The following is a 27,547-nucleotide window of genomic DNA, read 5'->3' as shown; positions in this document are numbered from 1 at the left end:
TGGCCTGTGCCCCCTCGGGGCTCCCCTCGCTCCCAAACCCTGCTGCTCCCCAGCTGTTCCCACTGACAGCCATTCTCTGCCTCCCTTTAATCATTGACAGCACCTCCAGCCTTCCCAGCAGGGCCTGTTTGCTCTGCTCTGTTTGACTTTCCACAGCAGCACCCACAGCAATAATGGACAGGACAATTTTTCTGCAAGTGCCTCCCAGCTGTCGCTGCCTTTCCCCACCTGCATTTCCCCAGCCCTGGGCCTGCACACTGTATTTGCCACGCCAGAATTCCATTTGGCCAGCAAACAGTCTGAGTGTCAACATCCCCTTCACAGCAGCACCAGCACAGGGGTTAGGGTGGGCAGGAACTGCAGGATGCTCTCAGGGATGGGAAACTTCTGCTCTGAGCCAGCCTGGAGAGGAGAAGCTGCAGGGAGAGCTCAGAGCCCCTGGCAGGGCCTGCAGGGGCTCCAGCAGAGCTGCAGAGGGACTGGGGACAAGGCCTGCAGGGACAGCACCCAGGGAATGGCTGCCAGTGCCAGAGGGCAGGGCTGGGTGGGATCTTGGCAATGAGGAATTGTTCCCTGGCAGGGTGGGCAGGCCCTGGCACAGGGTGCCCAGAGCAGCTGGGGCTGCCCCTGCATCCCTGGCAGTGCCCAAGGCCAGGCTGGACACTGGGGACAGTGGGAGGTGTCCCTGCCATGGCAGGGGTGGCACTGGGTGGGATTTAGGGTCCCTCCCAACCCAAAGCTCTTGAAGATGATGAATAAATGACACTGCCTCACTTCATTCTTATTCTGACCAACATTTGTGTTCTGTACCAATCTCACGTTTTAGCCCCGTGTCTGACATTCCTTTGGTATCAGCTGACCCCACACTGCCCCACCAGAGATTCAGCTGGGCTTGTGGTGATGGATTTGAAAGAGATTTCATTCACAGGAAGGACGAAGTGTCTCTGCAGTGCAACTTTCTTATCAGTAAAATCAAAACTTTCATACCTCATCTGCTCTGCAAAAGAAAAAAATGGGTCCTAAGGAGTTAAAGGAGTTAAGGAAACCAGCTCTGACCCAGAGTCTGATCTGGGATACTCTGATGCATTCCACTGAGATATTTGTCCTCTTTGTTGTTTTAGGATCAGCCTCTGAACTCCTCTGCTTCTGTACTTTGGGATTTCACCATCTTGTGAAGGCCCAGGGCACCTCCTTGTAACCCAACACGAACAGTGTGAGCCTGAGGGTGGTCACACCTTCATTGGGAGAGTGTGCTGTACCTGGGAACCGGGCATGGGCTGATGCTCTGAGCTGTGTGAGCACACAGAATCCTCTGTTTGCATCAGGCACCAGCAGCCAGAGCAGCCCTGGCTCTGGGTGAGCACGTTCCACCCATTAACCCCAGCCTGAGAACGCAGCAGAGCATCAGTGAGGCCACATGGCCTGCATGTTTGACATGGGACACGCAAAGGGATACAGGGCTTTGCACATGATGAGAGAAACCTCCCTCTCGGAGTTTAGCTGTTTATTGCAGCCCCAAGATGTGCAGGATGTCTCTGTTTCGGCCCGCATGTCCGAAGAACGAGGCAGAGCTCTTCAGTTTTTGGTCTTGAGGTTGTTATTAATTCTTATCTATAAATTTTTCTTTCTGCCCAGCTGAGATCTGCTCAGCAGGGCAGCCAGCAGCACTCTGACCACCCTCAGGGCAGTGTTGTCTTTTTATACTACCAAAAAAAAAAGAAAAAAAAAAGCTAGACAAGTTCCCAAGTTTCTCCATCTTGTCTCCAAAACCCCTATTCCAAAAATCCTAAAATCTACATTTTCACCCTTTGATAATTTTACTATTATACTATTTAAACTTCTGTGACTTTCAAATCCTCATACAAAACTGGTAATTTGCTCTACAAGGCATAATCAAACCCTCAAGTGTTCTAAGCTGTGTGCCAGAGTCTCCAAACCCCTCAGCAAGGGACCCAGCAACTCTAAACACCCCAAAAAATGTGCTAAGGTCCGACACCTCCCAAAATGCAGCTTCTGAGTCTCCCCAGACCTGCACTGGGTGTCGCAGGTTTGGGGCTGCCTGTGAAGACCAAGGTGCCAGGGCAGGGGGGATGGCCTGGTGTGGAGCTCAGCTGCTCTGAGGTGAGCTGAGATGCTCTCAGTTCAAACAGGGAAACCTCAAACCAAACCCCAGCCCCAAACCCCCATCCCAGATCCCAAACACTTTGTTCCCTGCGGGGTGGGACCATGGGAAGTGTTTACAGCTTTTCAGACCATGCAGAGATAAACCCTCAGATTTCCCAGGGCAGCTGTCCCAGGGCTGGACAATCCTTTCCATGGGCAAATTTCCACGCTGGTGTCCCAGACCTGTGCAGAGCCACAAGGGCCCCCCTGAGCTGATCTGTGACACCAGCCCCAAAGCAGCTCTCCATGAGCAGCACAGGCTCTGAGATCACTCAGCATCACAGTGCCCATGTACTGCTATAAATTCCCCTGCATCTCTCTCCCGTCCCTTCTGGAAGCAGAATCATCTTATAATGGTTTGCCAGATTGGATTTTGACCAGTTTGATGACATCCCAGTGATTTGTTTTGGAGAAATCATAGCAGAATTGCAGCATAATGTTGTTACTGCCTCTCCTCACAGCTCTGCCCTCGTTTCCTCACGTTGTTAGTGAGATGCTTGCTGCAATATTTTCCAAAAATCCCATTAAAACAGAGTGATAAAGGAGAATGGACACACTTGGCCTTATGAGAATGAAACTACTTCAATCTGCAGAACATAAGATCTGTTGAGGAGATCAAAACACGAGGTCTTCTAAACCTTTTCAGAATTATATCCCTGGAAGTGTTCCAGGCCAGGCTGGAGAGGCTTTGGAGCAACCTGGTCTGGTGGAAGGTGGTGGAACAGGGTGGGCTTTAAGGTCCTTCCAAACCCAACCTGGCCTGGGATTCTATGATTCTGTATTCTGGAATTTTGGTGCCTTTAAACTTTGTGAAACAGAGTGAAGAAAAATGTGGAATTCACACAGCACTCAAGCACCTCAACCCTGCCTCCTTGATCTGGATGTGTCCAGGCAACCTGGAAACCCTGAAATGAATTCTTCCTAGGAAGGAAATCCTCCTGCAGAGCAGAGCACAGCTGTCCCTGTCCCTGGAAGCCCCTGGATCCACCTGGGAATGCTCCAGAAATCAAAGTGGGCTTTTCAGTGACCCTTTATTGTTGCTTTGGCAGAGCGGTGGTGTCTCCACAGGCAATGCTGTGCCCTCTGCCCTGCCAGCCATGCTGGTGGAGCTGTGCTGGGGATGGGAGCTGGAGGAGGACTGGGAGGAATGACCAGGAATGAATGACTCTTGTTTGTGCAGGAGTCCCTGGCGTGGAGCTGGGTCTGGGCACTGCTGTCCCTGGAACCACCAAGCAGCAGGGGTGTCACAGCTGTGCCTAGCATCCCTTCCCCACCAGGGTGAATTTATTGCATCCCAGGTGTTATTTAGAACCAGAGAAACCCAGAATATCCCGAGTGGAAAGGGACCCACAGGGATTATTGATCCAGAGCCCACCAAGCCCAGCCTGGGCATCCCTGGCAGCGCCGGCCAAAGGCTCCTGGAGCTGTGGCAGCCTCGGGGCCGTGCCCATTCCCTGGGCAGCCTGGGCAGTGCCAGCACCCTCTGGGCAAGAGCCTTTCCCTGCTGTGCAGCCTGAGCTGGCCCGGCCCGGCCCCAGGCGCTCCCTGGCGCTGTCCCTGTCCCAGAGCAGAGCTCGGAGCTGTCCCTGCGCTGCCCCTCGGGAGGAGCTGCAGCCCCGGGGAGCTCTGAGCTCAGGCTGCTCCAGCCTGGGCTGCCCAGGGCACCTCGGGGCCCTGCTGACCCTGCCCCAGCCCCGTGTCCCTGCTCTGGGCCCTTTGAGGTGCCGCTCTCAGCCTGGCAGGGGTTCGGGCTCTGTTTCCAGCCAGGGATACCCGAGCTGCGCCCCTGAACCTCTCTGCCCTCTCTGCTCACTGTGGGCAAGCAGAAGCTGCTGTTTGCAGATGTCTCTGGGCTGTTTGATTTTCCATCCCGTGCACCGAGAATGGAGTCTGCTCCTGTGCAGCCCCACTCCCTGTGCCCCCCTGAGCCCCCGCTGGTTATCTCCCTGATGGACCCAGCCAGCCATTAGCTGTGTCAATGTTTGCCCCTGAAAGAAGAGCTCGTTCACTGGCCAGGAGGGCTGTGAGGCCATGGGATCCCGTGTGTCACTCCTGGCACCACAGAATTGGCCGATTCCCCTTGGCTTTACCTGGGGCTTGTGCTGATCCCAGTTAAAGTCACCATTTCCCTCCTGGGGCTGCTTTACCTGGGGTTTGTACTGATCCCAGTTAAAGTCACCATTTAAATTATTAACAATTATAAATTAAAAATATCTTTATATATTAAATAAAAATATTAGACCATATTTATTTATTAAAATTTCTTTAATATATAGAAAGATGTATTAAAGAATATTCATAAATTGGTATGTGAGGTCACTGCTAGCACAAACCTTTCTATGATTTTGATCAAGTAAAAAAGCAGGTTTTAACATGAGCTGAGAGTGGAATTATGGAACCCATCACTGCTGGATGTGGTGGGATCCCAAAGGATGTGCAAAAGGACCAGACAAGTCCACAGGTGAGAGATTTTTGTTTCCTATGAACCGCAGTGGCTGAGGTGCTGCTCTGCTCAGGAAACCTCTGAATTGATTGCCAGATGCTGGGACACCTGCCAAGGGAATGATAATCTGAGAATGACCTTCCCAAATGGCCATTAACAGCCACTCTTGGTGGCAGCATGGCAGGATGGAGGGTTCCTTGGTTTACTCAGTGGAATTGAACTCCAGGGTGGTTTGGCTGCACAGGAACCTCCAAGCCCATCCATTTCAGCCCCTCCATGGGCAGGAGCACCTGTCACTGGGGCCTGGAACCCTCCCAGGGATGGGGCACACCTTGCTTTAAGCACCCTATTGCACGGTGTGAGACTGTTTGATCTTACCCCATGTGCTCCAAATCCTGCAGTGCCTCTGCTCTGTGCTCAGGCATCGCCCACACCGAGCTCCCCACGGGGATATCTCCCTGCTGTGCTCCCACCCAGCCTCTCTGGTGGTTTTCTGCTGAACTCCCTTTCCCAGGGGTGCTGCTGAGTGTGGGGAGGGTGTGAGCAGCTTCCAGCTGTTTTCCCATCTTTAGGAAAGCAACAGGAGCTTTCCCAGGAGCCAGCTGGGATGGGCACAGCTCCCTTGGCACCGCAGCAGGTGCTGGAAGTGTTTGTGCTTTAAGGCTGGGCCAGTGCCCGTAAACTGAGCCTGCAGGGCAGAGTTCAGGGGGTCAGGGCTGGGAGGAGTGTGGGAAGGGATGTGAGGAGGGAGGGAAAAGGGCTGGAGGCTTGGTCATGGAATCCCACAGAATCCCAAATCCCCGGGGCTGGCACAGCCCTGCCAGCCCATGCAGTGCCAGCTGTGCCCACCTTGTCCCCAGCCCAGAGCACTCAGTGCCACCTCCAGGGCACACCTGCAGGGATGGGCACTGCAAAGCTCCCTGGGCAGCCCCTGCCAAGGCCTGAGCTCCCTTTCCATGGGCAAATTGCTGCTGCTGTCCCAGCTGAGCCCAGCCTGAGGCCGATCCTCTTGTCCTGTCCTTCCCATGTGAAAACCTTTACAAGACCCCATCCCTGGAGGTGCCCAAGGGAGGCCTGGCCCTGGCACTCGGTGCCCTGGGCTGGGAACAAGGTGGGGTTTGGGCACAGGTTGGACTCAGTGGTCTTGGACACTTCTCCAGTCTCAGTGATCCCAGGATTCTGTGAATTTCCTGGTGTCCATGCAGGGCAGTGACCCAGCACAGAGGTGGCATTTAGGGCCAGAGGCTGCATTTTCTACCGACACCTCACATGAGATAAACCCATTTGCTCTCCCTGGCTGGTTCAAGCACAGAAACTGTGGTTAAATTCAGTTTCCACCCCGCAGCTGAGAGGGCAAAGATAAACTTATTGCCACCAGACATCTTGACACAAATGGCTCCTGGGCCACCCCAGGGGACACTTGGGGCTGTGTTTGCCTTCGTGACATCCAGTTTGTTTTTATTGTGCAATATATTCTGATTTTAATTAAGCATTTGGTGTCTCACCGGTCAAGGGGAGACAGCCAGAACTTCCCCTCTGTCATTCCCTGGGAGCGATGCTGCAAGCACTCCTCTTGCAAAATTTATGACTTCCACCACAGATTTACCCTCCCAATAAAAATTATGTGCATTGCCAGCGCTGTGGCTGCAGCAGTGGCAGCCATAAATCACCAGGAGCCATAAACATGTCACCAGCAAACTATCAGGAGAAAATCCTGCCTGCTGGGAGAGCAGCATAAATGGAAATGCTCATTTGCTGCGCACACTCCTCCCGCTGCTTGCGCACGGGAGCGCGGCTGGGGCTCTGCTGAGTGGGCAGGGGCGGCGTTAAAAGGGCTGCCCTGGGGACAGGGACAGGAGCAGGGACAGGGACAGGAGCAGGGACAGGGACAGGGACAGAGGCAGGAGCAGGGACAGGGGCACGGACACGGACACGGACATGGGATCTCCCTCTGCTCCTTGACACAGCTGAGCCCGAGAGACCCCAGCACCTCTGGTAAGTGCAGACATCTCCCTGAGCCCTTTGGTGGGACAATGACATGGGTGGGAGCTGTGCCCCATGGCTGGCGCCTCCCTGAGCCCTTTGGTGGGACAGTGACACCGGTGGGATCTGTGCCCCTGAGCCCCTCTGGTGGCACAGTGACACAGATGGGAGCTGTGCCCCTGAGCCCTTTGGTGGCACAGTGACACGGGTGGGAGCTGTGCTCCAGGGCTGCTCCCTGAGCCCCTTGGGTGGCACAGTGACACCAGTGGTCCCCATGTCCCCAGTGCCACTGTGGTGGTCCCCGTGTCCCCAGTGCCAGTCAGGTGGTCCCCATGTCCCCAGTGCCACTTGCTGGTCCCCATGTCCCCAGTGCCACTCTGGTGGTGCCCGTGTCCCCAGTGCCAGTTGGGTGGTCACCAAAGTGGGTGGTTGTGTGGAGGGAGGGGCTGTTGCCATCTGCTGCCGTCTCCTGTGGAGCCATGGTGGTGTCCATGGGCTGCGGCCAGGTGTGCCATCCAGCTGCTCTCCCACTCCTGGGGCCATCTCAGCCATGGCAATGTCCCTGGCCATGGTCCCTGTCCTGTCCCCAGTGTCACCAGGCAATGGGGCTCTCTGGGAGCTGCGTCCCCAGGGTCCCCCTGCTGATCTGTTGGTTTTCCAAAGCTCCAGCCCTGATCCTGCTCCCTTGGCTGAGCCCTCACCTGGTGCCTGGGCAGGCAGGGATGCTGCTGAGAGAACAGCAAGGTCTCCTCTGTGGGGAGAAGCAGAGCTCTGAGCCTGCCCCAGCCCCAGCTTCCAGGGCCCTGCTCCTGCCCTCACTGACATAAACACCAGCATTTGTGTTACTGCTGAGCATTAAGGTCAGAGACAGGCAAAAATCAGGAGGTGGCTTTAGAGGCATGAGAAGGGACACCGTGTCCTCCATCAGGGTTCTGCCCTGGAGCCTGGCCTCTCCTCCCAGGCAGGCTGGGCTGCTCCAGGGGAGCAGGAGCCCCTCAGCACCGGGCAGGAGATACCCTGTGCATTGCGGATGGCTCAGCAGCCCCCTCCCAGGGCTGGCACCAACCCTGAACTCGGAATCCTCCAGGAATGGGAGGCTGGCTGCTCCCCAGGGCTCGGCTGCACAGCAAAGGTGCAGTGGCCATCCCTTACTGCCAGCCAGGACATCTTTTCCAATCTGGTTCTGTGGCTCTGTGATTCTGTGACAGACACGTGCCTGCTGTGAGCTGAGCTGTGAGTTACCTGCACACCCAGAAATACACAGAAACAGGAACAAGCCTGCCTGGTTGTTTATGTATTTCACACATTATATATGTGTGTGCATTTATACAAATCCCTTACAGACACACACATGGGACACGGAGGGGTAAAACCATCTGTGAGTGGAATCTGTAGCGTGTTGGGGCACAAAACAAACAAGAGTAGCTCAGGGGGAGCAGAGTGAATAAATCCTGAAGTTCTGAGCGACCTCTGCACTGTGGTGGGAGTTGGACAAAGTCAGGTTTGAGGGAAAGTTTTCTTATAAGTGAAGCATCTCCTACAGACCCAGGGAGCTCTCAGCAGTCCCCTCTCTCCTTGGTGCTCCAAGAATCTCTTTTTCCATGTCCATATTCCTGAGGAGCTGTTGAATCTCAGTGTCTTTGAGAGTTCTGGGTGCCTGCCAGAAGCTGTGCTCGGGGTCACAGGCCTGCACACACTCAGATTTTTTAGGTTTTTAACCCAGGCCCCAGTTGCAGGAGTCAGCAGAGTTATTTCAGTGCTCAGATCACAGGATTGTGGAATGCTCTGGGTAGAAAGAGACCTCACAGCCCATCCAATGCCACCCTTGCCATGGCAGAGACAAGGAGATCTTCCACCAGACCAGGTTCCTCCCAGCCCCAGTGTCCAGCCTGGCCTTGGGCACTGCCAGGGATGCAGGGGCAGCCCCAGCTGCTCTGGGCACCCTGTGCCAGGGCTGCCCACCCTCCAGATGCTGCTGCATTGGCAGAAAGGGGCAGCTCTTGCCTTTGGGGGGCTCTGAGCCAGCAGTGAGGAGCAGAGGTACCATGGGCAGTTTGCTGTGGTACCTCCAGGCTCTGTGGAGCATCAGGGGATGGATGCAGCAGCTGCCCCAAGCCCCCTGTGCTGCCCAGGCTCTGCTGAGGAAGGGCTCGGATTGTCCCTTCAGCACCTGGCACTGCAGGGCAGGGTGGTTCTGATGCCAACACGTGCCTTTGCCCTGCCTGCAGAAAACCAGATGGTTTGGGATTTTCCCCAGCTCCCATCAGTAACGTGCTGCCCTTTCCCTGGAGCAGGAAGATGTCTGTCCTTGCTAAGCTGCAGGATTTATTGTCACATTAGACTCTCAAGCTGAGAATCTAATGAAGAAAATCGTATTAGGACCCTAATAAATACGTCATGGAAGAACTGTCTGTAATCAACGATGAGCTGTGTTTCAGCAAACCCTCTGGCTCACAATCCAGGCACACTGTTGGATCCTGAGGAAGGTGCAGGAGCACTGAAGTCAGAAATATTTTTTTTTCTTTAATTAGCTCATTTTTTGGCATTAATTAGCTCCTCTTGCACCTTTGCTGCTTTCCCCCACCCAGCCAGCAGGTCACTGTGTCACTGAGGGTCTCAGGGACCCTGCAGCTTCTGCAGCACTGTCACAGGACATGCAGGATGTGCCAAGGCTCAGAGGTTCATGGGATCATTCATGTTGGAGAGCATTCTGAGCATCTCTGGCCCAACATCTGCCTCACGGCTGGGACATCTCATGGCTGTGTCCAGCTGGGTCCTGGAAACTCCTGTGCATGGAGATGTGCAGCCTCTGGGCAGCCTGCTCCAGTGCCTGAAGGGGGAACATTTCTCATTTCATTCAGTCTAAACCTCCCTCGTTTCAGCTCCCCCTGCTGCCTCCCATCCCTGAAGATCCCAGTCCGGCTCCTTGATGCCTCCTTGGAGGACGATCCTTCAAACAAATCTTCCCTTCTCAGGGCTGAACTCGCCTCTTTCCTGGATCATTCCAGGGTGTTCTCCACCCCACCTGTGTCACTGCTGAGCTGGAGCAGGCACTGCCATATCTCTGCCAAGGCCTCCTCCCCTCTGCTCTGGACCCTGTGTGAAACACCCCCACATTCCTCCCCTCCAGTTCATCCCCAGAGACTCTTCCAGGATCCTCCCAGGGCTCTGAACTTGGAACATCTTGGGCTTTGCCTTGTGCTTTGCCTTGGGCTTTGCCTTGGGCTTGCCTGTTGCCAACAGGCGTCCCAGGCCCCACACAGAGCCTGTGGATGTGTCTCGGAAGGTTGCAGTTTATTGCAGCCCTGAGACACGTGCAAAGTCTCTCTTTTGGCCCACACGTTTGAAGAATGAGTCGGAGCTTTTCAGTTCTCGGTCTCAGAGTTGTTTATTGTTCCTTATCTATAAAAAATTTTCTCCTCTCCAGCCGAGGTTCGCTCAGCAGGACAGACAGAGGCACTCTTGACTGCCCCCACGGTGGTGTTATCCTTTCATACTAAAAACTACGTGTAACATGTTTACAATTACTTTCCAATACCTATCACCTGTATTAAACAGTGAGTTTCTACTCTAAACCAATCTGTAAGTGCCAACATCACAGCAGAAGATGGAGGTAGAGGAGAAGAAGAAGAAGAAGAAGTAGAAGAAGAAGAAGAAGAAGAAGAAGAAGAAGAAGAAGAAGAAGAAGAAAGACTGGACATGCCCAAGTCCCTCCATCTTGTCCCCAAAACCCCTATTCTAAAAACCCCAAAATCTACTTTTTCACCCAGCGATAATTTTATTATTACACTACTTAAACTTCTGTGGCTTTCAGGTCTTCATACAAAGCTGGTAATTGGCTCCACGGGTCATTACCAAGCCCACAGGTGTTCTGGGCTGTGTGCCAGGGTCTCTGAGCCCCCCTGGCAGGGGTCCCAGCAACTCTGGACACCCGGAGGGATGCACTGAGTTCTGACAGGCGTGCAGGGTTTTGCTCATTTATTCCCCTCCCCCTGGCAGGAAGGCTGTGGAAAGAGCAGGGCTTGGCTGTGAGTACCCCTGAAAATCCACCTTGCCCTGGGAACCATCTCCTGAGCCGAGAGCAGGAGGGTCTGAGTGGCTGGTTCTCTGTGCTGCTGGAAATTGTGGAATCCCAGGCTGGGTCAGGCAGGGAGGGCCATTACAGACCATCCTGTTCCACCCTGCCACAGGCCCAGGCTGCTCCAAGCTGGCACTGAACACTTGCAGGGATGGGGCAGCCACAGCTGCTCTGGGCACCCAGGGCCAGTGCCAACAAATTTTGCATTTGTTTCCAGTGTTGATTTCCTAAATAAGAAGTGTCAGGGTTAATCTTTCACAATTTTCACACCTTTTGATATCCACTTGGCATAAAAAAGCAGCCTTGGCTTAGCAGCTTGGTCGTGCTTGGGATGAGCATGGAAAAGGCGTTTGCTCACTGCACAGAGCATCTCAAACCCTGGAATTTGGGGGTGACTCTGAAACAGTGGAATGGTTTCCTTTTCATTTTAAAGCATTTCAAGTATTTATTTTTTCCCCCCTCTTTATCAACAAAAGCTGTCCATCCTTTTCCTTCAGTTTGAGGTTACATGGGTGGATAGGAGTGTAGCTGTGTGTTTGGGGTTACATGGGTGAACAGGAGCTGTGTGTTTCCTTCAGTTTGGGGTTACAAGGGTGAGCAGGAGTGTAGCTGTGTGTTTGGGGTTTAATGAGTGAGCAAGAGTGTAGCTGTGTGTTTGGGGTTTAATGAGTGAACAGGAGTATAGCTGTGTGTTTGGGGTTACATGGGTGAACAGGAGCTGTGTGTTTCCCTCAGTTTGGGCTTACATGGGTGCACAGGAGCTGTGTGTGGCACCGTTCCCAGCCAGCTCAGGGATCCCTGCAGACGCTGGTGGGCAGCTGGAGGGATGTGCAGCTCCTCTGCTCAGCACAGAGTCCAGCACTGTGGGGTTTGTGTCGTTGGTTTGTTTTAGGTCTAGGCCATGTGAGAGCTGAGCTGGGATGGAGCATGACTCACACACCCCCTGGGAATTCAATGGCTCCTTCCATCAGCCTTCAGCTTTCCTCATGATGGGCATCCCGGGCCTGGAGGCCCTCCACCCCTGGATCTCCATCCCCTTCTGTGCCCTGTACCTCTCTGCTCTGCTGGGGAACTGCGTGATCCTGTTCATCATCAGGAGGACCCCGAGCCTGCACGAGCCCATGTACTATTTCCTGTGCATGCTGGCCCTCACGGACCTGGGGCTGGCCCTGTGCACCCTGCCCACCACGCTGGGCCTCTTCTGGTTCGGCGCGCGCCGCATCGGCTTTGACGCCTGCCTCGCGCAGATGTACTTCATCCACATCCTGTCCTTCATCGAGTCCTCCGTGCTGCTGGCCATGGCCTTCGACCGCTTCATGGCCATCTCGCACCCGCTGCGGCACGCGGCCATCCTCACCAGGAGCACCGTGCTCAAGATAGGCCTGGCCATCGTGCTCAGGGGCGTGCTCTCGCTGCTGCCCATCCCCTTCCTGCTCCGGAGGCTGACCTACTGCGGCAGGACCGAGCTGTCCCACTCCTTCTGCTTCCACCCCGACATCATGAACCTGGCCTGCGCCGACATCAAGGTCAACGTCTTCTACGGCATGATCATCCTCCTGTCCACCGTGGGCACGGACTTCATCTTCATCGTGCTCTCCTACATCCTCATCATCAGAACCGTGCTCAGCCTCACCACCAGGGAGGAGTGCCTGAAGGCCCTGAACACCTGTGTGTCCCACATCTGTGCTGTGCTCGTGTTCTTCATCCCCATGATCGGGCTGTCCATGATCCACCGCTTCGGGAAGAACGTCCCTCCCCTGGTGAACACCTTGGTGGCCTACACCTACCTCATCATCCCCCCTGCCCTCAACCCCGTCATCTACAGCATCAAATCCACCCACATCCGGGTGGCCCTGCTCAGGGCCCTGTGCAGGAAGCGGGGCTCTCACTGGTAGCTTCCTCCTCCAGAGGTTCTGCCAGGAGGTGCTGATGGACTGGGCTGTGTGTCAGACCCCTGGCCCTGGGCTGTCTGTCTGTGTGTCAGACCCTTGGGATGGGCTGTCTGTCTGCCTGTCAGACCCCTGGCACTGGGCTGTGTGTCAGAGCTCTGGGACTGGGCTGTGTGTCCGTCAGACCCCTGGGCTGGGCTGTCTGTGTGTCTGTGTGTCAGATCCCTGGCCCTGGGCTGTGTGTCAGACCCTTGGGATGGGCTGTGTGTCTGTCAGACCCCTGGGCTGGGCTGTCTGTCTGTGTGTCAGATCCCTGGCACTGGGCTGTCTGTCAGCTCTCTGGGACTGGTTTCTCTGTCAGACCCCTGGGGCTGGTTCCTTGCTCAGAGCTCTTGGCCTGGTTTCCCACCCAGAGCTGGTGGTCTGCTCTCTTGGGGCTCCATCCATGCAGGTTGCTGCCAGAGAAAAGAGCAGCAGATCCACTGGCGTGCTGTCCCCCAGCCCAGAGCTGTGAGCTTTCATGTTGTGTCCTGGCATGGTGCTTTCCTCCCTTCCTGCACAGAGCATTGCTCATTAGGCCTTGTTGGGGGCCCAGGGGACTCTCAGCCCCTCTGAAAAACATGCTCAGCCATCACCCATGTGTTCAGAGTGCTGTGCCCATCCCCAGTGAGAAAACAGCTGCTTGTGCATCTCTTTTGGAAGCCTTTGAGTCTTAGCAGCATGCCAAGTCTAATTATGTCCCATTCATTGTTCTGCATAGAGTGTCATGTATGTGCAGCATCTGCAATAAAATCCATCTATTCCTTGTGAAAGGTCATAAGATTTGAGGGAGCCTTTTTTGTGTCTGTATGATGCAGAAAGATGAGGTTGGAGCTGCCTAAAATCTTCAGGGTGTGCTGCAGATGAGTGGGACTGGATGAGCCAGGTGTGCCTCTGGATGGGCTTGGGGGTTTGCTGGGGCTGGAAGCTCTCCTGCAAAAAAAGAGAGGAGTTCAAAAACGTGGTAGGAATGGCTAAACATCCTGACAGTCAGGCCCACACGGTGCTGCTGCCTTCCCCCTGAGCTCTGCTGGTGCTGGCTGTGCCCCTCAGGGGTGGGAGGAGATCCCCAGGGACACCCAAAGGTGGGAGATGACAGCATGTCCAGCACGTCCTTGCTCTGCTGCAGGCTGGGTCTGACCAGGCAGGCAGAAAGGTTTGATGGTTCTCCATGGTTCTCCTGGCTCCCACAGAGGAGCTGGGTCTGACCAGGCAGGCAGAAAGGTTTGATGGTTCTCCATGGTTCTCCTGGCTCCCACAGAGAAGGCTGGGTCTGACCGGGCAGGCAGAGGTTTCATGGTTCCTCATGGTTCTCCTGGCTCCCACAGACAGGATAAAGTGTCCCAAAGTCACAGAACAGAATCACAGAACCAGCAGGGTTGGGGTTGGAAAAGCTCTCCCAGACCTGTGACTGATCCCCCACCTTGTCACTCACACCAGAGCACTGAGAGCCACGTCCTGCTGTAAATATTTCACTCTCCAAATGGCAGAGCTGTGGTTCTGTTATCTCAAACCACCTTTTGGCCAGTCTGGAGCACGGTGGAGATGAAGCAACAGTCAGTGTTTGCCTGGGAGGGATGAAGCTGCAAAGGCACCAGGACAGGATCCCAGCCCTGGACTGTCCTGGTTTTGCCTGGCACTGAGCACTTCACCAGCCCAGATCAGACTCTCTGTTCTGCTCCACATGTGCAGTAGCTGGAGAGAAAAAAACTGAGAGAAAAAAATGATGCGGAAACAGCTCCATAAACCAGCAGCAAGAGGGCAGGGAGGATTCCCGAGGGGAGGATTCCCAGGCCACTGCCTGCTCTGTGCTGTGCTCATTATCTCACTGTGTCCCAGGGTCCCTGCCCAGGGTGAGACACCAACTACCAGGAGCTCAGCCTGGGGAGCAGCTCCCACTGGCACTGGGAAGGGGAGAGCTCTGCTCAAATACCTCTGACCTAAACTGGAGCTTGCAGGAGAAATGAACAGAAGAGAACAACAACCAGGAGAGGAGAGCTTTGCTGTGGAGAGGCCTGGCGTGCAGCATCCTCACACGGGACTCTGAAATTGAGAATTCTGAGAAGATTCTGAGTCTGCTCCTATTCTGAAAACTTCCAGAATTCATCCCTGGGTGTCTGTGTTTCCTGGCTGCCACTGTTCTCCAGAACAGCTCTGAAACAAAAACCCTGAGGAGCCTCTGCCACAGTAAGGAAATGTTTGTGGGGAGTTGGAGGGCAAAGTGTGGGGCATTTATGAGCACATCTGTCAGCACAGCTGGAGAGCAGGGTGAAGGGGCAATGAAAGAGAGAGAGAGAAAGGTTGGAGGGGAAAGGGAAGGAAAAGAGGGAGAAGGCAGAGAAGGAGAAAGGAGAAGAAAGATGGGAGAGCTGGGGTGGTTCAGCCTGGAGAGGAGAAGGGAGAGCTCAGAGCCCCTGGCAGGGCCTGAAGGGGCTCCAGCAGAGCTGCAGAGGGACTGGGGACAAGGCCTGCAGGGACAGCACCCAGGGAATGGCTGCCAGTGCCAGAGGGCAGGGCTGGCTGGGATCTTGGCCATGAGGAATTGTGCCCTGGCAGGGTGGGCAGGCCCTGGCACAGGGTGCCCAGAGCAGCTGGGGCTGCCCCTGCATCCCTGGCAGTGCCCGAGGCCAGGCTGGACACTGGGGACAGTGGGAGGTGTCCCTGCCATGGCAGGAGGAGGAATAGGATGAATTTTAAGGTTCCTTCCAACCCAAACCATTCCATGGTTCTTCAGTGAGGTGGGGATTGGTCAAAGGTGTGACTCAATGACCCTGGATTTCCAGCCTCAGTGATTCTGTGGGTTACTGCTGGGGGTGCTGCTTGGATCTCCCTAGGAAAATAAATCTGCATTTCCTGGTGTTTCAAAGGCATGGATGCAGCCTCCATCTCTGCAGAATTCCAGGCCCTCACAGCACCTGCTCTGCCCACCAGCAATCCCAAATCCTGAGCCACTCATGAAAACCTGACTCATTTATCAGTGCCAGAGAATTAGAGACGAGCTGCAGCACCAGGGGTTGTTTCAGTGCCTGTCCCACAGCCCCACTCCCTCAGGGAAATGATCAGGAGGGCAGGATTTTCCAGTGGGACTCAGGTAATTCCATCAGGGCTGGCAGCTGAGGTGCCTCAGTACCTGCTGGTGATTTCTGAGGCTCCGTGTTCATTCTGTTTGTGTCTAAATCCAAGTGCTTGGCTGACAGCGCCATCCCTGGAATAGATTTTGGGCACAGTGACAGCAGCAGTCCTCCCACACTGAGTGTAAATCGGGTATAAAAAGCTACAATGTGAGTGCTCCTTGTTATACATCTGAGATGGAAAAGCCCCACACCGGGAGAATAAAGCCTGATGCTATTTCAGTTCTTCAGCACAGATGTGCAGTAAAAACCCCATGTTTCACAACCCAACATTACTTATAGAATTACTCCATTAATAACCTGCAGGGCTTGCCATAAAACCACTTTGCATGGTTGATTTGCACAGATTGGGCACAAAGGAATAACCAGGAAGCTCAGGTTGAACTTGACCTTGTGCTGCTCATCCAGGGCAGGAGGGATGGTGGGCTCATTCCAGGTACTGGCTTGCTGCCTGAAAATAGAAAGGTACCTAAAGCAAAGCTTTTTCTGTATCTTCAGGCCATCATCTTTGGATCACAGCACTCCTGGAAAACCTACAAATACAGAATAAGGTAAATAATCTGATTATTTTCTTCTCCAGATATTCTGGTTTTTCCATACATGTTTTTCATAGGATGAAAATCCGATTTGTATGTGCAAAAACATTTGAAAGATCCCTGTCTTCCTGTGCCTGTGAGCTGTTCTGGGGAGGGCTGGGTCGTGGGAGGCAGCACTGCCAGCTCCAGCCTCACTGAGCACATTTCTGACAGGCCACCACAGAACATATGGAAAAAATCAGGCAGCACTGAAGTATTACAGAAAGCACTGAAAATCTGCGGGTTTTTTTGTTATAATTTTTAATTTTGTCCTTTAAAAAGAAAAGCAAACCAGTTCAGCTGATGGGTTTATAATTGAAAAGGTTGATTTTATGGTGTTCTGCCTTTTAGAGAATTCAGGCAATTCCTGAACTCAAATGTCAGCATTTTGTCAGTGCATATGTTGCTGCACAGAGCCATAACGGGGTAAAAAGCCCGGAGAGGAGCTGCTCCATGAGCGTGGCAGCTCTGAGCATCCCCGGAATGGCCCTGTGGGATCGCGAGCCATGGGAAAGGGCTCGTAAACCGTCCCCTTTGTGTTTCCCTCGCAGCAGGAGGCGCCGGGCCTGGCATGAGCGTCTCTGGGGGCCATGCCCTTCTCCAACAGCTCTGAGCTCAGCCTGTCCTTCCTGCTGGCCGGCCCGCCAGGGCTGGAGGGAGCGCACTCCTGGCTGCCCGCGGTGCTGTGCGCGGCCTACGCGCTGGCCGTGCTGGCCAACGGCGCCGTGCTGCTGGCCGTGCGCGCCGAGCCGGGCCTGCACGCGCCCATGTACCTCTTCCTGTGCATGCTGGCCGCCATCGACCTGGCGCTGGCCTCGGCCACCGTGCCGCGCACCCTCTGCCTCTACTGGCTGGGCAGCCGCCGCATCGGCTTCGGCGCCTGCCTCACGCAGATGTTCCTCATCCACGCGCTCTCGGCCGCCGAGTCCACCGTGCTGCTGGCCATGGCGGCCGACCGCTACGTGGCCATCTGCCACCCGCTGCGCCACGCCGCCGTGCTCGACGGCCGCGCCACGGCCAAGGTGGGGCTGCTGGCCCTGGCGCGCGGCGTGCTCTTCTTCCTGCCGCTGCCCCTGCTGCTGCTGCCGCTGCCCTTCTGCGGGCCCCGCCGCCTGTCCCACTCCTTCTGCCTGCACCAGGACGTGATGAACCTGGCCTGCGCCAACACCACCCCCAGCGTGGTGTATGGGCTCACCGCCATCCTGCTGGTCATGGGGCTGGACGCCGTGCTCATCTGCCTCTCCTACCTGCTCATCCTCAGGGCCGTGCTGCGCCTGGCGGCCTGGAGGGAGCGGCTCAAGGTGTTCGGCACCTGCGTCGCCCACATCTGCGTGGTGCTGGCCTTCTATGTGCCCCTGATCGGGCTCTCCGTGGTGCACAGGTTCGGCAAGGACCTGGCGCCGCTGGTCCACATCATCATGGGCAACGTCTACATCCTGGTGCCCGCTGTGCTCAACCCCATCATCTACGGGGTGAGGAGCAAGCAGATCCAGAGGACGATCCTGAGCTTGATCCGTGTCACTGACAGAGCTCCCCGGTGACCCAAGCCTGGCTGTTGCCCCATACCCTCACCCTGGCTCACCTGGTTTTACATCAGAGCCTTTGGTGCCGGACCATCCTCTCCATGTGCTCTGAGGGGCGGCCACCAGGCTTGTAAACTCCTCCCAAGAGTGTTGGCCCTCACCAAACTCAGAGAGAAATGACTGCAGTGATCTAAATCCAACCCCAATCTCACCAAACTCAGAGAGAAATTACTGCAATGATCCAAATCCAATCCCAATCCCACCAAACTCACAGAGAAATGACTGCAATGATCTAAACCAAATCGCACTCTCACCACAGAGAGAAATGGCTGCAATGATTAAATCCAATCCCTATCACACCAAACTCACAGAGAAATTACTGCAATGATCTAAACCCAATCCCAATCTCACCAAACTCAGAGAGAAATGACTGCAATGATCTAAACCCAATCCCAATCTCACCAAACTCAGAGAAAAATGGCTGCAATGATCTAAACCCAATCCAAACCTCACCAAACTAACAGACAAATGACTGCAGTGTTCTGAATCCAATCCCAACCTCACCAAACTCACAGAGAAATGATTGCAATGATCTAAACCCAATCCCAATCTCAGCAAACTCAGAAATGACTGCAATGATCTAAATCCAAGCCCGACCTGGCAGGATCCACAAGAAGGGAAAAGTGACTCTGCAAACTCACACAGATGTCCCAACATTGCTCCTCTTGTTTCCCTTCTCACCTCTAACCATGGCAGAGCAGAGAAAATGCTGGATGGTTTGGGATGATTTAGTTAATTCCTTGTTTTCACATTGAGTACAGTCACATACCAGAAGTATTGCCAGAAAGCTTGCATGTAGCATCATTCTTTAAGTAAAATAATTACAGGACGCCTGTCCAAAGTGACATTACAGATGCAGAAATGCATTTCAGAGAAAGAATGTCCACCTCTGTGGTCATGTTCTGACCTGCTGGGTGCTCTGTCAAGACCCCTCAATCTCCTCATAGCAGATACTGTGGAAAAACTTCAGACTCAGAGTTACTGGTAGCAATTGTAAAAAATAATTCAAATTAGTAAGTGTATTCAATAAAATGGAAACATCTCAAGGGAAAAAAATAAGCAAGTTGTAAATGTCAGTGATGATTCCAAGCTGAAGGAAGTCTCGTTGCCAGGCCAAAGGTGTTCCACACTGGGAATTCCTAAAACGAAGTCCTGTCACTAGCACCACTGAGCAGAGTGTGGCACCATCCCCTGGCACTGGGAGAGGTGTGGATGGATTGATGGGAACCCTCTCAGTGCTCTCATTACCAGGAGCTGTGGTTTCACACTCGAGGTGGAATCAGGGATGTTCCCATGGGGGCAGACACAGAGATCCCTCAGGCAGGGGCTGCAGGGCTGAGCTCCCCTCTGGTCACCGTGGGTTTGGCTGCCCAGGAGGGGCACCAGGCCCTGCCAGACCTGTCTGGGGGGCTGCAGCAGCCCTGCTCTGACCTGCACTTCATCAGACCCCAGGGTCTCCATTGGCATCCCAGAATCCCCAAATCCCCAGGGCTGGCACAGCCCTGCCAGCCCATGCAGTGCCAGCTGTGCCCCATGGGCACCTTGTGCCCAGCCCAGAGCACTCAGTGCCACCTCCAGGGCACACCTGCAGGGATGGGCACTGCAAAGCTCCCTGGGCAGCCCCTGCCAAGGCCTGAGCTCCCTTTCCATGGGCAAATTGCTGCTGCTGTCCCAGCTGAGCCTGCCCTGGCCCAGCCTGAGGCCGCTCCCTCTGCTCCTGTCCCTGTCCCCTGGCAGCAGAGCCCGACCCCCCGGCTGTGCCCTCCTGGCAGGGACTTGTGCAGAGCCACGAGGGCCCCTGAGCCTCCTTTGCTCCAGCCTCAGCCCCTTCCAGCTCCTCAGGGATTCTGCAGCCCCTTCCAGCTCCTCAGGGATTCTGCAGCCCCTTCCAGCCCCTCAGGGATTCTGCAGCCCCTTCCAGCTCCTCAGGGATTCTGCAGCCCCTTCCAGCTCCTCAGGGATTCTGCAGCCCCTTCCAGCTCCTCAGGGATTCTGCAGCCCCTTCCCAGCTCCCTCAGGGATTCCCCATGGTCTGGCTCTCCAGGACAGAGGCCAGCTCCCAGAGCTCAGGGCCCTGGTCCCTTGTCCATCTCTAGATGGGAGATGTCACCAAAGGCTCTGCCAGGCCCCAGTGCTGCAGTTTGATGCAGTTTGGTGCAGTTTCTTCCCAGTTCCAGCCAATGCTGAGAGCAAAACAAGCCTCATTTTTGTAGTCTGTGCTGGTAGAGCTTCAGTCTTGGCATAACCTTTTCTGCTGAATCCAACCCCAATTTATTTCAAAGTAAATTCTTTCATTTAGGCGAGTTGCAAACGGTTCTCATCTGGGACTTCAAGGCAATTCTGTCCCCTGTCATTTTTGGCATATTCTGGTTTAATAGAGCTCAGGAGGGTAAAAAAAATCATAAAAATGAAAACAATCTGTACCTTCCTAATGTGATTTGGGAAATGTGAATGAATTTTTCAGAGGCATTATGGGTCTAAACCCTTTTCAGGTGGCCATGGCACTGAGAAATGGCTCCTGCTCATTCCCCATATGTTCCTTTATTTCCTGTTGTGCTGAGAAAAAAAATTAATAAAGAAAAATGAATGAACCACCCCAGAATGCTGTATTGTATTTTCTAGTCATTTATTTCTCAGAGAGTTAATAGAGGCTGGGAGCAGGAAGGCATGCTGGATTGATTTCTCCTGGGTGCAGATAAAACTCACCCACAGCTTGTTCTCCAAAGTTCAGTCATTGCTTTGCTGGGGAACAGAACATGCTGGAACGTGGCACTTACTCACAAAGAACACAGCAGCCACCTTCCTCCTGGAATGGCCAGCGCTGAGGGCCCAGGGCACCTCTCTGCAGCAGAAGGAAAACCTCAACCTCACCGTGGGCACACCCAGCCCACATCTCCTCTGTGAGCAGGGCCAGAGCTCAGCTGGGAAGGGTTGGGCTCATTCACTGGAAAGGGAAGGGTTAGAGGGAGGAGAAAGGAGGATGGGAGAGGTGGCAATAGAGGCAACAAGGACACACGCGGAGCTGTAGCAGTGGGAGATCTCCTAGAACATCTCCTGGCATCCTATCTTCTCCTAGAAGATCTCCTCTGATCTCCAAGTATTCCTCTCCTCTCTCCTCTCTCTTCTCTCCTCTCCTCTCCTCCTATCCTTGGTGACACCCAGCCCAAGTGAACTGGACAAACACAGTTCAGGTTCCCAAATCTGCCTCCTTGCATCATCATCCTCCCTCTGTGCCGTGGGTTTGGTGCTCCTGACTTCCCTCTCCACGCCTGGGTTAGAGCTGGGGATGAGAAGCAGCCGAGTAGGGGTAGATTGCTGTTGTTTGGAAAGGATCATTAGTACATACTGCAACAGTCTCAATTGCAAACCCAACAATTAACCCCACATTTAAGCTTGAGCTGCCCAGAGAAGGGCAATGGAGCTGGGGAAGGGTCGGGTGGGGATCAGGCTCTGCTCCCAGGGAACAGGGACAGGAGCAGCGGGAGCGACCTCAGGCTGGGCCAGGGCAGGCTCAGCTGGGACAGCAGCAGCAATTTGCCCATGGAAAGGGAGCTCAGGCCTTGGCAGGGGCTGCCCAGGGAGCTTTGCAGTGCCCATCCCTGCAGGTGTGCCCTGGAGGTGGCACTGAGTGCTCTGGGCTGGGCACAAGGTGGGCACAGCTGGCACTGCATGGGCTGGCAGGGCTGTGCCAGCCCCGGGGATTTGGGGATTCTGGTCTAGTGGAAGGTGTCCCTGCCCATGGCAGGGGGGTGGAACTCCATGATCCATCAGGTTCCTTCACACACAAGCCCTTCTATCTCTCTATGTTGGCTCTTAGATCTCCTCCAAATCAAAACACTGGCACAAACCAGGTACAGAACAGCAAAACTCAGCCCTGTTTGCAAGGTTATCGGCACTGAGTGGGTTAAAAACTGCCACCTTCTCTGGCTCCTGTCTCTAATTAGCCTGAGGTGTCGGGGAGATGCAGGGCTCCCTGCTGGGATTGGTGTGTCAGGCAGAAACACATCCCAGGTCTCTGCAGAGCAGAGTCCCCTGGAGGGGCGGGTGAGTGCTCAGGGCTGGGGCAGTGATCCTGCTCTGCAGGAAGGGCCATGGGGCCATGGGCAGCCCCACACTGCCCTGGCCTGGGAGCTGTGTCCCCTCTGCTCCCCACAGAGGAGTGAACCTTTAGGTAGAGCACTATCAGCAGAGGCAGCTGCCTGGGAGGAGCAAAGAAGAAAACTGCCAGGACTTGCAATTCCTGCGATGTTTAAATGCACATGGAAAAAATGGGGAATGTCCCCAGGGTGCAGGTGGCCCCCAGCCAAAGCAGCTGGGAGGGCTCCAGCTCCAGCTGGGACTGGTGGCAGTGCTGGGACGGTCACAGGGTGACAGGGGTGACACCTGTGGGGACGCAGCAGCACCAGAGCCCAGCCCGGCTGCATCAGAGCCTGGGGGTGTCCATGAGCCCAGAACCCCCCAAATCCCTGGGGCTGGCACAGCCCTGCCAGCCCATGCAGTGCCAGCTGTGCCCACCCTGTCCCCAGCCCAGAGCACTCAGTGCCACCTCCAGGGCACACCTGCAGGGATGGGCACTGCAGAGCTCCCTGGCGCTGTTCCGGGGCACTGCCCATCCTCTGCTGCCTGCAGGTCTCCATCAGGGGCTGGAAGGTTCCATGTGACCGTGTTCACTGGGGTCTGAGGATGAGGGAAGAGACGAGGATCTGACTCCATGTTTCAGAAGGCTGATTTATAATTTTATTATATATATTACATTAAAACTATACTAAAAGAATGGAAGAAAGGATTTCCTCAGAAAATCCTTCTGGAAGGAATGCAAGGAATTTCCTCCTGCCCCACTCTGAGCCCCATTGTGTGAGCAGCTCTGGGACAGGGCTCTCATCCTCCCCCAGCACAAGGCAGCCTGACCCATGGGTTCTGGCTCGATCTCTCTAAAGGCTTTTCCCACCTTTCTGACTCTGTCTGTGCCTCAATCTGAGCTCAGTTTCCTGCAGCTGTGGGTAAACTCAACGAGGGGTGGCGCCATGAGTGCTCAGGGAGGAATCTCCCTCCCTAGCCCGAGTTTAAGAGATCCATCCATGCAGAAATCACTCGATTCTCTGCTCTGTCACCACTGCCCAGGAGGCTTCATCAATGGTGGGATGAAAGTTGGCATAAAAGCATTCACAATCTGACTTCTGCACCCCTGGGAATGCGGGGCTCACCCCTCACAGGAGTCAAACTCCTCACTGCTAAAATGAAGAAGAAGAAGAAGAAGAAGAAGAAGAAGAAGAAGAAGAAGAAGGGGAAGAAGGGGAAGAAGTAGCACAGAATCACCCTGGGATTCCTGGGGGACCCTGTGGAGGGGGATGCAAAGGCATTCCCTGGCAGCCTGGAGGGAAGATGCTCAGGCAGCTCCTGTTTGAGTTTGGATATAGAAGATCTGTTTCAATATTTGTATTTAAGGCAGAATGATCTGGGCTTTTCTGTGCTGCTTTCAGCTGCCAGCTCTGGACAAACACGAGCTCCCTCTGGCAGTGCTGCTGTGGGGGCAGTGGGGATCAGTGGGGAGCACAGGGAGGGTGCCCTGTCACCCAGAGCTGCTGCCCTCAGACCCCTTTCCTTGTTGGGGAGAGGTGTGCTCACCATTTATCCACAGCAGGGGTGGCACATACTGCCCGTGGCTGTGCCAGCTGTGCCAGCTGTGCCAGATGTGCCATGGTGCCATCAGTGGCTGTGACAGCCACCTGAGACACAGCTCCCCTCAGAGCAGGGCCCTGCACCAGGGCCAGACACCCCTGAGAAGGTCAATCCCTGCCATTGTCCACCCTGCCCAGGTGGGTCAATGGGGCGAAATCCCTCAGAATCTCTGCTGCCCACAGTGACCCCAGGTGTGTCACAAAGTCTCTGTTCCCAGCCCGTTGCTTGAAGGAGTCAGAGCTCTTCAGTTCTCATTCTCAAGGTTGTTTAGTGTTCCTTATCTATAAAATATTTTCTCCTGACCTGCAGAGGTCAGTTCAGCAGGTCAGACAGAGGCACACTGACAGCCCTCAGAGGCAGTGTCATCTTTTTATACTAAAAACTACGTGTACCATATTTACAATTCCTTCCCAGTGTCATCTTTTTATACTAAAAACTACGTGTACCATATTTACAATTCCTTCCCAATACCTATCACCTATGTTAGACAGTGAGCTTCTGCTCTAAACCAATCTGTCAGAGCCACCATCACAGCAGAAGATGGAGGCCAAGAAGAAGAAGAAGGAGAAAGGCTGGATGTGCCCAGATCCCTCCATCTTGCTCCTTGAACCCCCGTTCTAAAAAGCCTAAAATCTATTTTTCACCCTGTAATAAATTCTTATTCTACTTATACTTTCATGGCTTGCAGATCCTCATATAAGGTTGGTAACTTGCTCCATGGGTCACAATCAAACCCACAGGGGCATTCTGGGCTCTGTGCCAGGGTCTCTGACCCCCTGGCAGGGGTCTGGGCAATCCAGGACAGACAGAGGGGTGTCCTGAATTCCTGAATTCCAACAGAAACCTTCTCTTCCAGCATGCAGAAGTCACTGCCTGAGCACAGGGAGCTGCCAGAGCTCTCCCCTCCAGGAGAGGGTGGTGTGGTTATTGCTGATTTCGTTCCTGCTGGAAAACTGCAGTTTGTGCAGCCGAGCCCAAAGCTGCCCCCCCTGGGCTGGCAGATGTTCCCAGAGCTGCTTTTGGCACCCACAGGCTGCTGGGTGCCTGGCACAGCCCGGCTGCCCTGCCGGGGCTCCCAGCTCTGGGGGGCACAAGCTGCCTGGCGCAGAGGCGCTTCCCCAGCCTCTGTGCCAAGGGTATTTCTGGGGAAGGAAAGGATCGTCACGGGGCTTTTTCACAGAATGGAGGAAAAACAGAGGTGCAAATGATTAAAAAAAAATAAAAATAATAGTGACAAGAATAGATGTGAAGTGAGGATGGGGCTCCCTGCCAGCAGAGAAGATGTGCTCACAGCGCCCACAGAGCAGAGATCCAGGAACCACCTGCACAAAGCACTGACCCTACACACAGGTCTCCAGGGCAGGGACATCTCCAGGTGACCCCAAGGCAGGTCCTGGTGTGTGCACAGGGTTCTCCTCTGGGCCTGGCAGGCCAGAGCAAGGAGCAGGGGGCTCCCAGCATGTCAGAGCCCAGGACATCCCTCTGGCTGCCCTGGATGGCTCCAGACCCTGCCAGGGGGCTCAGAGACCTTGGCACGGCGTCACAGACACCTGTGCCTTTGATTTTAGCCCATGGAAACAATTCCCAGCTTTGTGTGAGGAGTTACAGGCCATGAGAGTTTGTGAATTTATCACAGGGTGAAAATGTAGAATTTTGGGGATTTAGAATGGGGATTCAAGAGGCAAGATGGAGGAATCTGGACGTGTCCTGTCCTTCTTCTTCTCCTTCTTCTCCTTCTTCTTCTTGTCCTCCATCTCCTGCTGGGATGGTGGCACTTCTGGATGGGTTTAGAGTAGAGACAGCAGCAGAAGGGGTGTTGGGGCTGCACTGAGCTTGGTGCAGCAGAAGGAAGCCCATGTTCCATGTGGAAATGAGGCTTCAACAGCCCTACAGAAACACAGAGGGCAGCTGTGCCCAGCCCAGAGCCTGCCCTGTGCAGCAGAAGGGAGCAAAGGGAGCCCATGTTCCATGGGGAATCAAGGCTTTAACAGCCCTATAGAGACACAGAGGGCAGCTGTGACCCACACCCATGGTGTGCCCAGGGCACAGATCCTGCCCACTCATGGGGTGCCCAGCTGCACTGCTGCCCAGCCAGGTCCAGCCAGGGGCACTGCTCAGCCCTCCTGCCTGTGCCCGTGGGACACAGCAGCACTGAGTGCCAGGCAGTGCCAGCAGTGGGTGCCAGGCACAGGCTGAGTCCCTAGCTTGGGTGCTGCTGTGCTGATCCTCAGGGCTGGGCACTCCTGCCCTGGGCAGCCCCAGCCCTCCCAGCCAGAGCCAGTGAGGCCAGAGCCACTGGGGCACTCTGAAAAACACCAATCACTTGGTTTAAAATGTTAAAACTTTAATAGTAATAAAATGGTTATAAAAATAGCAATACAATTAGGGTAATAATAATTTGGACAATTTGGATTAGGACAATATGAGACAATAGAAACAAAGACTTATGGACAGCCCGGGTACCTTTTCTGGGCAGCACAAGCCCAAAAAAGGACCCACGTTAACAGAGGATTAACCCTTAAAAACAATAACCTGTTGCATATTCATACAGCTCATCTATGATGCATAAATTCCATTCAAACACAGGATTCTGTCTGGGCAGTGTCAGCTCCTTCCTCTGGATCCTGACGGCGTCTCCAGGGCTGAGTGAGGCAGGAAGAAGTTCATTTCTCCTGATAATGGAGCAATAAATTCTCTTTCTCTGAGAGATTCAGGTGTCCTGTGGCTGCTATCTGGTGTGAGTCCTTTTTTAGCAAAAAAGTATCTTACATAGCGGAGTTTCTATTTCAACATTTTATTGTAACCTAAAACTGTATTTGACACACTACGTAATTAATACAGCATAACTTTCTAACACAACACATCTAATATTCATTTGAATATTTGCCAAAAGCCAATCATAAAATAGGCATTTTTCACAGTCACAGCTGGGGCTCCGTGTGCCTGGGGGGCTTTTCCAGCCTCAGTGGCTCTGGGATTGGGGTCACTGCAAGAGCCTCATGCTCCCTTCTCCACGTGCTTGGCAGGAGTCAGGCTTTGACAACAGCTTGACCAGAGCCAGGTTTTCCATGGCAGAACTTTGTGCAGAGAGGGCTGGGGATGCCTGAGGAGGAGGAGAGGGGTGCCCTGTGTGCACAGCAGCCTTCAGCTGGGCAAAGAGAGGTGCAGGGGATGCCCTGTGAGGCTGAGCCAGAGCAGAGCTGGGCAGAGCTCCAGAATAAAGCAGGGATTTATTCACAGCATCTCCTCCATGGGTGCACCTTGGGCAGCACCAGAGCCCAGCCAGGGCTGCACCCAAGATGAACCAAAATGGCCCCAAAATGAGCCCAAGATGAACCAAAATGGCCCCAAAATGAGCCCAAGATGAACCAAAATGGCCCCAAAATGAGCCCAAGATGAACCAAAATGGCCCCAAAATGCACGGCCGGGCACGGGCTCTGTCCCTGGGATCAGTTCTGCTCCATTTGCACCTTGCAGTTCATTGTCCCATTCCAGCTTTAGCCCTGCAGTCCCACCCTCCTTGTTTTTCTCTCTCCAGCCCACGGGGTTTGTGCTCCTGGGCTGAGATTTGGGTCATTTGTCCTTGGTGCCCAGCTGGAGCAGGAATTGTTTTGTGTCCCTGCTCTGTGCACAGAGCTCACCATCCCTGAATGTGAACCCAGACCCACACACTGAAGCAGCACAGAATGTGAAAATTAGAAAAGCTGAACCTGAGGCATCAGAGGGAGATGCCATGCAAACACTGCAAACCAAGCCAAAGAGCAGGAGGGTCTGGTCTCTGGGTCCCTGTGCAGGCAGTGACTCCTGCACTCACCCCAAGGCAGGTGAGACTCAGGGGCAGGAGAGAGAAGCTCAGCAGCAGCTCAGGAATGTGATTGCTGCAGTGTGTGGGTCTCTGCTGCAGAGAATTTGGGCTGGAAGGGCACTGACAGAGGGGAGGAGGCACGGGGGTGGAACAATGAGGCAAATCAGCTCTGACAGGTC

At 54.3% G+C, this 27,547-nt stretch overlaps 2 protein-coding genes across 2 annotated transcripts; both read left to right on the top strand.

Annotated features, from left to right (window-relative positions):
- The first annotated feature begins 6,457 nt into the window (after window positions 1-6,457).
- Window positions 6,458-12,742, top strand: LOC134415041 (olfactory receptor 51G2-like). The gene is made up of 2 exons (XM_063150364.1): window positions 6,458-6,601; window positions 11,560-12,742. The coding sequence occupies exon 2, from the start codon at window positions 11,588-11,590 to the stop codon at window positions 12,560-12,562; it is 975 nt and encodes a 324-aa protein (XP_063006434.1). The 5' UTR covers window positions 6,458-6,601; window positions 11,560-11,587; the 3' UTR covers window positions 12,563-12,742.
- A 4,149-nt stretch (window positions 12,743-16,891) lies between these two features.
- Window positions 16,892-18,938, top strand: LOC134415040 (olfactory receptor 51E2-like). The gene has a single exon (XM_063150363.1). It carries the CDS (start codon window positions 16,892-16,894, stop codon window positions 17,840-17,842), a length of 951 nt encoding a protein of 316 aa, XP_063006433.1. The 3' UTR covers window positions 17,843-18,938.
- Window positions 18,939-27,547: the final 8,609 nt, after the last annotated feature.

This window comes from Melospiza melodia, chromosome 2 (genome assembly GCF_035770615.1).
Source record: "Melospiza melodia melodia isolate bMelMel2 chromosome 2, bMelMel2.pri, whole genome shotgun sequence".
NCBI classification, from domain to species: Eukaryota; Metazoa; Chordata; class Aves; order Passeriformes; family Passerellidae; genus Melospiza; species Melospiza melodia.
This window is presented reverse-complemented; position numbering and strand designations above follow the sequence as displayed.